Source organism: Corythoichthys intestinalis, chromosome 3, assembly GCF_030265065.1.
Source record: "Corythoichthys intestinalis isolate RoL2023-P3 chromosome 3, ASM3026506v1, whole genome shotgun sequence".
In the NCBI taxonomy this organism is placed as follows: domain Eukaryota; kingdom Metazoa; phylum Chordata; class Actinopteri; order Syngnathiformes; family Syngnathidae; genus Corythoichthys; species Corythoichthys intestinalis.
This window is the reverse complement of record NC_080397.1, coordinates 34,368,322-34,381,644: the sequence shown is the minus strand read 5'-3', so window position 1 is coordinate 34,381,644 and position 13,323 is coordinate 34,368,322. Positions and strand designations below refer to the sequence as shown.

At 38.4% G+C, this 13,323-nt stretch overlaps 1 protein-coding gene across 1 annotated transcript in view; it reads left to right on the top strand.

Moving 5' to 3' along the window:
* The first annotated feature begins 2,776 nt into the window (after nucleotides 1-2,776).
* The window catches only part of msi1b (musashi RNA binding protein 1b), a 30,661-nt gene continuing 20,114 nt past the window's right edge, over nucleotides 2,777-13,323 (top strand). The window contains 7 exon segments of the mRNA XM_057831623.1: nucleotides 2,777-2,883; nucleotides 2,885-2,962; nucleotides 2,964-3,065; nucleotides 3,316-3,356; nucleotides 3,698-3,779; nucleotides 3,912-3,996; nucleotides 11,123-11,164. Coding sequence (XP_057687606.1) covers nucleotides 2,792-2,883; nucleotides 2,885-2,962; nucleotides 2,964-3,065; nucleotides 3,316-3,356; nucleotides 3,698-3,779; nucleotides 3,912-3,996; nucleotides 11,123-11,164 — 522 coding nt within the window. The 5' untranslated portion in view covers nucleotides 2,777-2,791.

Below are 13,323 nucleotides of genomic sequence, written 5' to 3'. Positions count from 1 at the left end.
TGCATAAGTTTATAAATTGAGGGCTGATTAAGAGCTGTTTAAAGAAGCTTAGCACTTTGAAGAAAAGTGGTCAAGAGGTGAGGTTGAATGTAACAGGTTAATTTGGAGCACAGCTGAGATTATCTACATACTTGTTCAACTACTTGATCTCAACTGTTCCTTTTTGCTTCCCATCCCTAAATGACCCCCCCCCCCCCCCCCAATTGTGTTGTACAAGTACTTTTAAAATGCTTTATATTATCCTTACCTTTTTGAACTAAGAAAATTTGTAAATTTCTCACATCAAAATTTGTAGAACGCAGGGGTCAAACTGAGGACATCATTTTGTGTGGCCTGCAGAAGCAAATCATGTGGATGAACTGTTTCTTGTTCAACTAAACCTCTGGATAATTATCACGTTTATAAAGATTGAGCTATGCTGTGAGCATTTTTTTTTTTTTTTTTACAAATACTATCTTCATAATATATTGATGGGACGTGGGGCGGATTAATAGGGGGCCTATCTCCGTCAAAGCTGACCAAGTGGAAACACAGACAAAGCTTTTTACATTGAAAATTCTTGTGAATAAATGCTTAAATCCCTGAATTCTTTATAGATATGGATGGAAAACGGTCTCAATTCTTGGTTAAAAGCAAAAAATGGGCAGTTAGCATTTATTTTACGTAAATATGTCGAATGTGCTGCTAGTCTTTAAGCCACTGTGGCCCCGCCTAATCACCACAGTTTTTTTACGTTGAAAATTCTTGTGAATAAATGCTCGATTATTGGTTAAAAGCAAAAAACAAAAACAAAAAAAAAAACGGGCAGTTAGCATTTATTTTAGGTAAATATTGCGGAGCGGATTATGACGCCAGTGCCGTAGCGGTTAATTTCTCCCATTGATTTTTTTCATTTCATTTCATTGTATTTACATTTCAAAATGCATGCATGGTACGAAAAATATAATAATTACCTTGAATCCTCGAACAAATCACTCCTGAAACAATCCTTCCTGTTTGGATGCAGAACAGCTTCCATACTTTTTCAACCTAAATCCGGCATTGGATCGCTGCATGTGTTTGAGAATAACTGCGACCAACTGAGGCGGAGTGTGGGACGGCCCCCTACTCGAAGGCGCGGCACAGTGTCTGCGGAATGTGTCCTGTCAATATCATTATGAAGTCTATGATACTATATTACACTTTTGTAACAAAAAAATACAATAACCTTAACATTTTCTGTGAAGAACGACAGTATATCACAAAAGTGAGTACACCCCTCGCATTTCTGCATATATTTAAGTATATCTTTTCATGGGACAACAGTGACAAAATGACACATTGAAAAGTAGTCTGCGTGCAGCCTATATCATAGTTAATTTATTTTCCCCTCAAAATAACTCAAAATATAGCCATTAATATCCAAACCCCTGGCAACAAAAGGGAGTACACCCCTTTAAAAAAAACGTACATTCCTAAATGTCCAAATTGAGTACTGCTTGTCATTTTCCCTCCAAAATGTCATGTGACTCGTTATAGGAGTGCTGTCAACATCGCTGCATAGATTGAAGAGGTGGGGGGTCAGCCTGTTAGTGCTCAGACCATATGTCGCACTCTACATCAAATTGGTGTTCATGGCTGTCATCCCAGTGCCCACCCACGGACACGCTCTGCCCAACCAAAGAAAACTTGATGTAGTACTAATGGCAGTCTGGGCACCACGTATGGTATTTCATTCTTATAGTACTGATGTGTTCTAAGTTTTAACCTTTGCGCTGTTACCTCCTCTTTCACCTTAAAAAATAAATAAATGAATGAAATGAAATGTTGGTTTTGTTCCTAGGGGGCGCTACACACATTTACGCATATTTTGATTTTTGATTTATTTATTTTTTTCTACATTTTATCAAAGTTTTCACCAGTGTTCACCTGGCTGTTGAGTTTGGTGAGTTTTGAAGCATTCTGAGGGAGTCAAAATAGGGCTCAAAGCGTTGGCGGGATAAAGAATTACTGCTAGGGGGCGCTACATAGTGTATTTGGAATTTGTCTTTACACGGTACCAAAGATTGCACTTGTCTTGACATGCCTGCCGATTTTGGTGCATTTTGAAGCCTTCTAAGGGGTCAAATTTAGCTCAAAGGGGCTGTGGCACAAATAATAACTATAATAATAATAATATGTTACCTAAAAAAAACAAAAACAAAAAACAACTGTCACCTGCATGTCCATACAGTTCAGTTATGGATGTGTTCTACGTCAAATAAAATCAAATCAACTTTTATTTGTTTAAACCTAATCGCAACAACAGTTTTATCAAGGAGAAAACAAAACATGTTTTAAGGTGCAGTAGCCCTACGCTGGCTTTTGTTTTGTTTTTTTTTTTTTTTGTTTTTTTTTTGTTTTTGTTTTTTGCCAACCCACACCTGGCATCGAAACATCGTACTGTGAATGGAAGATTAACATTTGGGCTGTTTTTTTTTTTTTAATTGAAAATGACTAGTTTTTAGGAGTGATTAGGCTGGAATTTGTCATCCGATCTGGCAACTTTGGGCCAGGTATCATTAAATTTGTGGTGTATTTGTGGTAATATGAGGTAAACCACGCGAAATGATCATACATTTATTATGTAGGTTCTTAGTTATGATAGCCTTCGAAGATGAAGCATAATCGTAATAAAAAGTAAAATGAGTTTGACATCCCTCAGAATTAAAACTGATTGCTTTTATTTTTAAACTTCCCACCGGATGCTGCTACCTCGCTGACTCAGGCTTTGCCCGGCAGTGGCTCCACTCCACCGTCCCTTGGCGGAGGGATGAGGGAGCGACAGCAGCGTGCACGGAGTAGAGGACGAGGACGACGAGGAGGTGGAGTCTGTCCCAGCTCGCATCTGGCCCGCTCCCCTCTGACACCACGGGCCAAACCCGCCCCGAGCCTCACACTCACTGGCCGCCTGTTCCCCCGCACGCCTCGGCCCCGGACACCCTCGGCGAAGCACCCGCTCACACACAAACACCAGGAGGGCACGAAATGGACACGGAAGGGAGCCAGAGCAGTCTGTCCAACACGGACTCCCCTCACGACCCCTGGTAAGTCAAAAAGAAAACTTTTTCCCCCCTTAGCACGTGTTTTTTTTCGGTTGAAACAAGCCTTTCATTCTGCGTGGAGGCTGAGGAGCACACACCTCCACACTGGGAGCCTTCATGTCACATTTACTGATCATACACCGACCTTCAGTTTCATCAACAACTTTGTTTGTTTGTTCTGTGTGAGCCATAAATATTCAGCTTAGTGAACCCTACTCCCTGTACATGTAAATATTCTTTTTTCTTTCCACAGCAAAATGTTCATAGGTGGACTCAGCTGGCAAACCACACAAGGTACATTTTCTAAAATGTCTCTGTAAAATGAACTAATTTGAAAATCTGCTTTCTTAATATTTCCACTTGCTACTGCAGAATGTTTATTTTCTGGTTTTCGTTGGTTTTGAATGAATACACTCATTCAGAGTTTTCATCGAAAAAAATAGCACTCAAGATATAACTCTAAAGAAAAAAATTATTCCGCATTTATTCCTTGTGGGAGAGAAATCTTGCTGGCCTTTTTAACTAAATCCTGGTAACACTGTTGGGCGAAAAAGTTGAATTTGTCTCATATTTCCTTTTATTCTAAAGTACTATTCTTCACTAATGTGTCCCCTTGTTGTTGCTTTGTGTCCCAGAGGGTCTGAAAGAGTACTTCTGCAAGTACGGTGAGGTGAAGGAGTGTATGGTGATGCGAGATCCGATTACTAAGCGCTCGAGGTGAGCTTGGCGTCCGCTCTGAAAGTTTATCTGTCTTCCGTGATTCCTCACTGCTCATAACATATCATTACGCGTCAACATGGTTTTCACTGTCATTAATACTTTCATTCCCCAACCCCCCAATGTACGCAGAGGCTTCGGATTTGTCACCTTCGCGGACCAGGCTGGAGTGGATAAAGTTTTGGCCCAAACCAGACATGAGTTGGACTCTAAAACAGTAAGTTCTCTGTTTTTACTCCCACCCCTGACTAATCTCATTGCGCTCAGTTTGATTGGTGAATTTTCTCATCATGTCCCATTAAAGTTTGTCTCTGATTATTGTATTGTTCCCTATGCACTGATATTCATCTTGAATGCCCAGTTTTTTGTATGCTTTGCATGATAAAGCGATGGCGCAGACACTTGGGACAGTCCTTTTTACTTTCCGCCAGACATTCATGAAAATGTCACCCGGTGTCAATTTCCATAGAAACAAGGGGAGCTGAGCCGGGTGACTTCCCTCTTTGCCAATCTTTGGATTTGGCTTTTAGGGAGGGGAAGGGGCTTTTCTTCCTTGCCTGCCTTTTCTTTTCTGTCCCGAGGGTTGGAAATGACCTCTAGAATTAAAGTTTCTTTGCACATCAGGCGAACAAACCTTGAAGGTGTGACTGCGGCACCAAATACATTTCTTAAACACTTCCAAAGTGATAAGTGATTATTCTAACTTTACTAATCTAACTTAAGATCTTTTTACCAGGCATGAGAGTGTATATGTGTATGTCAGTGATGAATGTGAGATAGTTCGGGTACAATGTGGTTTTGGCCGCCATAGGGACCACTGATCCAACCTTGCATGTTCGTCGTTGGGAGTGGCAATGGTGGCTGCCGGTTAATCACCATCCTGAAATAAGGGTAGGAATGATGCACCAACTAATGATATGTGAACTGGTGGGGACAAAACTAAAGAGAAAAAGTTGCACCGGAAACTTGAAGAAAACACAAAGCAATGAGAAATGTACTATGACTTTTAAAAGAATGAAAGTGGCATTTTTTATTAGTTGTCCCGCCGGCTCTTTAGTATCACTTGCAAGGACAAGGCCTGTGACACTTTGTGGCACCATGGTTGGACGCCACTAAATCGCCATGGGGTTGGTTTCCATAGTGACCCCCCCCCCATTTCTCCACCGTTGAAGAATGGCTCTGTCACAAAAGAAAAGAAGCCGATAACAATGCACATCACTTACAATTATTTCTTGGCTACCAAAGACATATAAACAGGCCCAGTCAAGGAGAGTGAAGGTCATGAAGTCCTGCCGCCACACAGACGCATGTTGTTCATAGCACATTGACAATGATTTCGTTTTTTTATGTTTGTTTGTCGTCTCCAACTTAATGCTGCTAATCCTCGTGGGCTCGGAAGCGTCCAGACTTTGTGAGTGGGTTTGACTTAGAGAGGATTCTAGACCTGGCTCATGGTTTGGATGTAGACTGGAGGAGGACTTTTTTTGGGAGGCTGCTCATCCTACCTCCACCCCCTCCCTCATACAAACAGGTTATCCTGTTAGCGAGGGGAGAGAAAAGGTTCTCCAGTGGCAACACAAAGAATGTGCCATGCTGTGAGTGAGTCGCTCAGGCGCTGTTGGAATGAGCGGACCTTTGCACAGCAGCGAGGCTTACGAGCAAATACGCAATTTATTGCTACTCTTAGTGTTGAGGCACAGATAGTGGCAAGTGTATTACAGAGATGGGGTAAGCGCCACCCTTTGAGTTGCTTCCTGCCATCTCTAAACTGGGTTAGTCCAATACTAACTGCACATTTGTTGAACAAAGTTTCCAGTCACGCTGCTCTGTTTGAGGTCTCGTTAACTGTTTCAGCACCACAACAGAAACATGACCGGGAGAGCAACCCTTGTCTGCGATTAGTGTGGCTCTCCTAACTAATAGGATTGGAGTCTCAATCGGCATGCTGAGTGGAGGGTATGTCGGGCCAACTGTTGCATACTGTAGATGGGATGCACAGTGGATTAATAAGTCGACACACCAATATGCAAAGGCAATTTTTTTTCATCTTGCTATCATTAATGCCCCATAAACTTCATAAAGAATTTGAAAAAAATATATTGAGGGGAAGTACAAAATAAAAAATTGAAATAATTGGACACACCTGCTTGTAAATTGGCATATGCCTGCCACCATTAAAAAAAAATCTGTGACTGTGCTTAAATAAAGTATAGATGTTCTAGTTAGCTTTTTCTGCTGTTTGCAACCGCAGTCAGTATCAGTCAGAAGAAAAGTTGAAAATCATTTTCAAGGTGTTAAAGGGACAGACAGCACCTAGCATAAGTGACCTTTATTGTGAAAGATGGTTGCTCAAATTATTTAAGTATGCAAATCATGAATTTCGAAACACCTATTATAGTGGGGAAAAATGATGTTTATTGATGATACCGCCTACAAGTGCAGCTTTTTTTGCGATGTCAATTAAGGCTAGGTTCAGACTTCAGGTCTTAATGCACAAATCTGATTTTTATCGTGTTTGTCCGACTAGAGTGAGGCATTAACTTGACGGTCTTAACGTGACAAGTCGCATAGAAGTGGACCATTTCAAATCCGATCTGGCTCACTTTTGTATGTGGGTTAAATCTGACCAGGGCCACATTTTTCCAGAATGTGGTGGCGGTCTGAACTGTCAAGTCTCCCAAACTGGCATTCATGCAGCAATTACGTCAGCAAAGAGCGAGCGCGGCAGGCAGGACGGCAGCGATGTAGCTGTTAGCCTAGCTTGAATTCGTCTTTTACGCAGGAGGCAGGCTTTACCACTGTCATAAAAAAAATAAAATAAAATGAAGAGAATGGTAAGCCTGATAATGCTAGTTTTGTTTTTCTGTCCGCCAAATTATAAATATTTCAGTATGGCTTACATTGCTGAGTCAAGGCAAACTGACGCACACAAGTAAGGCCTATGTGTGTGCGTCATGCATGCAAAGTGCGTGCATGCATTTTATCAATCCATATAAACTTTGAATATAAGACTAAACGAGGATTATTAAAGTCTGTTTTGTGTCCTTTTTTTGGAAATCAAAACATGATCACCATGGAATGACTTATAGCCAGCATGAATAGTCATTTGTTTTGATGCTTCTTCGGATGCGGGTCAGTTTGCTCAGGACGTGTCGGACTGCGAATTAGTGCACATGCGTAATACTTGAATGGGCTTAGTGGACAAAGGCAGTTTGAATGGGCACGCCAAAAAAACAGATTTGACAAAAAAAAATCGGAATTGTGCATTAAGACCTGCAGTATGAACCTTACCTTATTACCACGCACATACACACTGATCGACTTGAGCACAGGTGTATCTGATAATGGGTATTAATTAGGGATGTTTCGATTCTGATTTTTAAAAATTTCCTATACGATTTTTCTCAAGATATGTTTTGCCAAATCCAATGCCGATCCGATAGCTCTATATATATATATATATATATATATATATATATATATATATATATATATATATATATATATATATTAGGGCTGTCAAACGATTCAAATTTTTAATCGAGTTAATTACAGCTTAAAAATTAATTAATCGTAATTAATCGCAATTAATCGCAGTTCAAACCATCTATAAAATATGCCATATTTTTCTGTAAATTATATATATATTCTGTAAAATAATTTGTTGGAATGGAAAGATAAGACAAAAGATGGACATATACATTCAACATACGGTACATAAGGACTGTAGTGGGCATTTCACTCTACTGTCATTTAAATCTGTCTATGCTGTCCTCACTCCGAAGCATCTACTTTTTCCAAAGCTAGACAGCTAGTGATCGACGCCTTAATAATCAGACTTCTTCCTTTTTCATCTGATTTATTAATAAAATGGCCTCAAACCACTGTCCTCTTTAGACCGTAGTGAAACTACAAAAAAAAAAGTACACAAGCATTGCATTAGCAACAACGTTAGCTTAGCACGCTATACAGGTTCACTAAACATAAACAAAAAAGCGTCTCATACAAAAAATATAACATTTCGCTAACATAATATGTACATTCTTTACAACAACCATACTTACGGATAAATCTTGTCCAAGGATCATATAAGCACAACATTACAACGTAGGCGTCAGCCCGAGACGTCCTGCAGCCATATTGAACTGGCCAGAAAGCAATAAACCATGTCGCAAAGCGACCACAAGAGTTCGCTGTTAGACAGCACAAAAAACCTTGCTGTAAAACTTACCAAAAGGCAGAATACTGTCTGAGCGGGACATGTGCGTTAATTGCGTCAAATATTTTAACGTGATTAATTTAAAAAATTAATTACCGCGCGTTAACGCGATAATTTTGACAGCCCTAATATATATATATATATATATATATATATATATATATATATATGCTGGAACTTCCTCAAGAATATTACACAATGCTCTGCTACTATCATTAGTGTCTAAAGAGCAGCGGTCGCACTCAGCAGACATATTTGCCTCATGGTTTGATATACAGCAGCCAAAAAGCATGATGGTACTGAAAACACGTGACTATTGGATCAGATCCGATCTTGTGACAAAATCCGGTACTGTCCGGTGCTCCAAAAATAGCCATATCGGGCGCCGATACTGATACTGAGTATCAGATTGGGACATACCTAGTATTGATGAAGTAATGAGGAAGGGTAGGTAATCTAGAATACACACATTTGATTGGTTGAAATAGTACCAACATTGAAAAATATCCTGTTCCCATTTTATTTGTTTAACTCACTATTACATTTCAGATAAATTAAATTCAGTGTTTTGTCAATTTATTAAACATTATTCTTTCCACTGAAATGCACACGATAAAGGTGTTGTCCGTCCCTATAAATTGACAATTGAACACGGCAAAAACAGTCATCAAGTGGAGAAAATTTAGCGCAAGGGATACATTAACAAGTTCCCTAAATTGATTAAAAGATGAGACGTAAATAGGCAGGGTGGCTAAAAATCTTTCTAGCACATGGCCAGAATTCCAAAAGGTGAATGTATGGTTGACAACTAAAGCGATGTTTAACGTCAACAAAAGATCACGTACTACAGTGAACTAGTGGTTGCAACATCATCCTTTGAGACTACAGTATAGTCAAGATGGAACAATTCTAGGTTTCCACTAGAAAGCAAAACCTTATTTATGAAAACCTAGAACAGCTGAGCTGCATACGGGTTAATCAGAGCACTTGAAATGGTGGCACTTAACATTAGTTTGATCGTGATTGGCTAATTCGGATCACAGTTACAAGAGGATCTGTTAGCACGGTTGTTTATTTTTACCTCATCTTTCTAAAATATTTTTTTACAGTTGAGTTGTCCAGGTTATAGGTTACATAACCTGACATTTCAAGTGGGGTATGTTGACTTTTTATATCCGCTGTAGATGGCAAGAGGAGATTGCTCTGATTTCCTAAAGCGCTTTCAATTATGTTCGGCTTCACCTCTCTACCCTTGCAGCAAGGTTGCGTCTTTGTATGCACGAGGCTTCGAGCTGCATGGCCGAATTATTTGAAATAAAACTAATTTGAACCTTTTTTTTTTTTTTTTTTTTTTTTTTTTTGCATGCATCTCTTAACATTTTGCTCCATCACAAAAATCACTCTCATTATTACAGTCATTATTTAATGTCCACTATTTCCTTCCCGCTCATGTGCTGTGTGCTGCCCTGTTTGATTTTGTTTGTTTGTGTGTGTCTGTTTTTGAATGTGCACAGGAGTGTTGGCCATCAGGATGGTTGGTGACCGGAGGTGACTATCAGAGTAGTCTAGCCACTATAGAAACTAAACAGTAGCCTCTGCATCTGATCCTCCAGACTTAGCCTTTAGTCTTCTCACTTTTTAGAAGAGAAACAAAAACCTGTGGCAATCTCGACTCGTATTCAAGTAGAAACACGCTGTCGTCCTCATTCTGGTAAACGCATGTGATTTACCATAGAGGCTCTAGCTCTCTACTGTACCGTAGTTTAACTTTACCCTCTCATGGTCGCAAACTAATCTTAGCGTTGTACCGCCTCATCATCTGTTAGCGTAACGGTGGTACAGTGTTGAGTAGTCTAGTTGATCTTTACCTCTATTAGATCAGTATAGACTTAAATGCAACTTGTCTATATTGACATTCTCATGGCATGGTGTGATGCTCTTTCTAACATTGGTTGTTAAAAAAAAAAAAAAAAAAAAAACAAATACAGAGTGAATTTAGGAACTACAAAGGAGAAAACCATCCGGAATCACAGATGCTCACATTAAAGCGCACATGGCCCCGTAGACAAGCTTGAAGCCATGTGTCGTTGTTGAAGGAAGCAAAAACAAACTAACACAAACAAACAAAATGTGGTGGATCTACTGTCGCTGTGGTGTGATTGACAGCTCCCTCTCCTCTATCCTGTCTTCCTCAACCTGGCCGCCTCTCACCCTTGCTTCTCTCTCTCTCTGACACACTTCCCCCGACTCGTCTCAGCCCCTCCTCGCTGAGGTGAGGTGGGTTTGTGATTGTGGTACCCGTGTGAGATTCCAGGAGCTCACATGTCACATGGTGGTGACGAGAGAGGCAGTGGTTCACTGGACATTCCCAGGCATTCCACCTGAGCGCTGCAACGCGCACACACGCATACACACACACACAAATAAAAAGTACAATCGGATTGATAATAGGTTTGCACAGGGTATAAAAAAGTTTCAACATAATGTGTTTGACTATTTCTAAATTGCTAAGTGAGGAATCTCGAATTGTTTTGGAAAATTAATTCTATATTTATATTTGTTAAAATACATACAATTCTTGTTCTCCTTTTCGCTTATTCAAAACAGCAACATGGGAACTTTACACTGGGAAAAAAATGATTTGTCGTTTTCTTGCATTAAAAGATAGAGACAATAGATTTGGATTTAATTTTCATGTCTGTGGTTACGAACAGGCCTCAATTTGTCTTTTACACATTATTGCTAATTTATTGATGTGTTTTACACTGTGACACATTATCAGTGAAAGTGTACCCACCCCTAGAAAACTAAATGCTTTTAAAACAGTGTCATGAAAATTTCCTTTTATATTATGTCAATGTAACGTATCCATTGTTTTAACATCAGACAGTTTGCACAGTAGTGCTGTACACTATCAGATATATATCCATCCATCTTCATAAAAATATTAATTACATATAAATCAAATTGGTAATTTCTAAAATATACAATGTTGAAGTGCTACAGTTCAAAACATTTAACTAGGGATGGTGCATGTGTGTGTGCACCCACCAATTCTGCAACGCCCCTCAAGACACATCACATCACTTAACAGACCCCTCTGTCTCTGTATTATCTTCTGTAGATTGATCCCAAAGTCGCATTTCCCCGGAGGGCTCAACCTAAGGTGAGTTCAATTTAATGTAAATTTATTATAACTGTTGGGCGCTGTTCTGGGTTATAGCTTTCAAATATAATGACTACGTCAAGTGTGAACTTTTTATCTGATTGTTCATTAATCAAGTCTCACAACTTTAGTGATCTATTGTTACAGAATAGCACCTAAAAGTACACTACGCTTTGTCACAGCCATTTTGCGACGTGTCGAGGTAACGTCTGACTGTGAAGAAAAGGTTGAAGAGTCTATTTACGTAAATGTAAAAAGTACAAAGGGACCTGTATGAAGGGTGATATCATTTTCCACAAAAAAAAAACCTGTATCATTGAAGGAATATGTATTTACAGAAAACTATGGCCATGGAGTAAAATAATTGCATATATTCATTTGGGACACCTTTATTTTCAAATCAAATAATAAATTAGCTAAATGTTGGGATTGTACACAGAAGAGGAACTTCTTATGCAAACTGCGTGACTTTTATATTAACAGGAGCTTCAAATGGAGCACAGACGTGAGGACATGTTGTCCGGTGTCATAGCTGTAAATCTGGCTGATCTTTTCCTACTGAGTATCAACAGGGACACATCCAAGCAACTGACTTCTAATCAGATGTTTTTAAAAGCTATACAGATTCTGTTCATTTTTTTAATACATCAAAAACGGAGGGAGAGGTGGCATGCTGCTTATCCTGCTGATGTGTGGCCAATCCTGTTGGAAAAGCCCAAAATAATTACAGGTGTTAAGTGCAGGCTGTACCCAAGTAGGCCTTTGTGTCCTGTACATACAAAGTGGCTTCTAAATTAAATCAGCTCACATGCAAAACTGATTTAACAGCTGAGGATGTGAGATGTTTTTTTCTTCAAGTGTTTTCGGGCTGAAGCATACTTGTATATTTGTAACAAAAAGCAACAGTCCTTATTTATGCATTTTTTTTTTTTTTTTTTTTTTTTTTTTTTGAGGTTTCGAGTTTCTATTTAAGAAAAAAAGTAGCGACTAATTCTGTTTCTGTTGGTAGAATATATTCTGATTTTGAATGAGCCTTGTGGAGCAACAGTACTTAAAAAGGATGTTACAAATAAAGCATATATATTAAGTTCACGTCATTTCACTGAAATTACTTCATACTGGGCAACAGAATATAAATTTATTCCAGACACCTGTTTCAAACTAATTTTTGGTTGTGGAATTCAAAACTGATCTCAGTTTTTCATTTTAGGATCTCAACTTTCTTAAAAATATGAACGGTACTGTACTTAACATATGCGGTTGTTTTTAATGTTTTGTTGTTGTTGTTTTTTTTTTTTATAATATTGACATACGATGAAATGTGGAAAAAAAACTGACACGACTGCAGTGTTCATTTAACACAAGGATAGGGCTAATTGACCTTATCAATTTTGGGTTCCGCACCCAAAAATTAGTTGTAAGCAACTATCACACCTAAAACAACAGTTTTAAAAAAATGTTGTCGGTGTAATTAAGTGGAATAAAAAAAAATTGTCACAACCATTAAAACATTTTATAAAATAGTGAAAAGATATTCATTTTCGTGATTACATTAAATGGAATTTTCAAAGCTCGTCATTACCTTAAACTTTTAAAGGGCACTCATTTAACTCACTGGCTGCCATTGACAGCACTAGACATCTATTTTGACTGGAAGAAGCTGGCATCGAATGATCGCTGCCAGCCCTCCCAGTCAAAATAGATCAGACATATAGTGCCATCAATGGCATTGAAAGATAACAGCAAGTTCTGCCAGCTTAAATGAATTGGACGTCTGTCATTTTCAATTGCAGGCAGTAAGTTAAATGCCATAGTATGAAATTTACTTTAAGCATTATTGTGGCCCATAACCAAAGTGTATTTCCAGTTTTATTCGTTTTAATTTGATTAATTTTGTTTTTCTGAACGTTTTATTACTTTAAAATTATATTTATTCATAAAAATATACACACATAATGATTAACAATAAAATTATATATATATATATATATATATATATATATATATATATAATAATCTAAACCAAATATTAATATTGTGGCTGATGTCACTCAAAATGTGATGTCTAAGTATGTGGATGACATATCTTTATGTGGTAATTTTTTTTTTTTGTTAATTACTAAAAATAGTGACTTGCCTTATAAAGAGTTAAAAATATT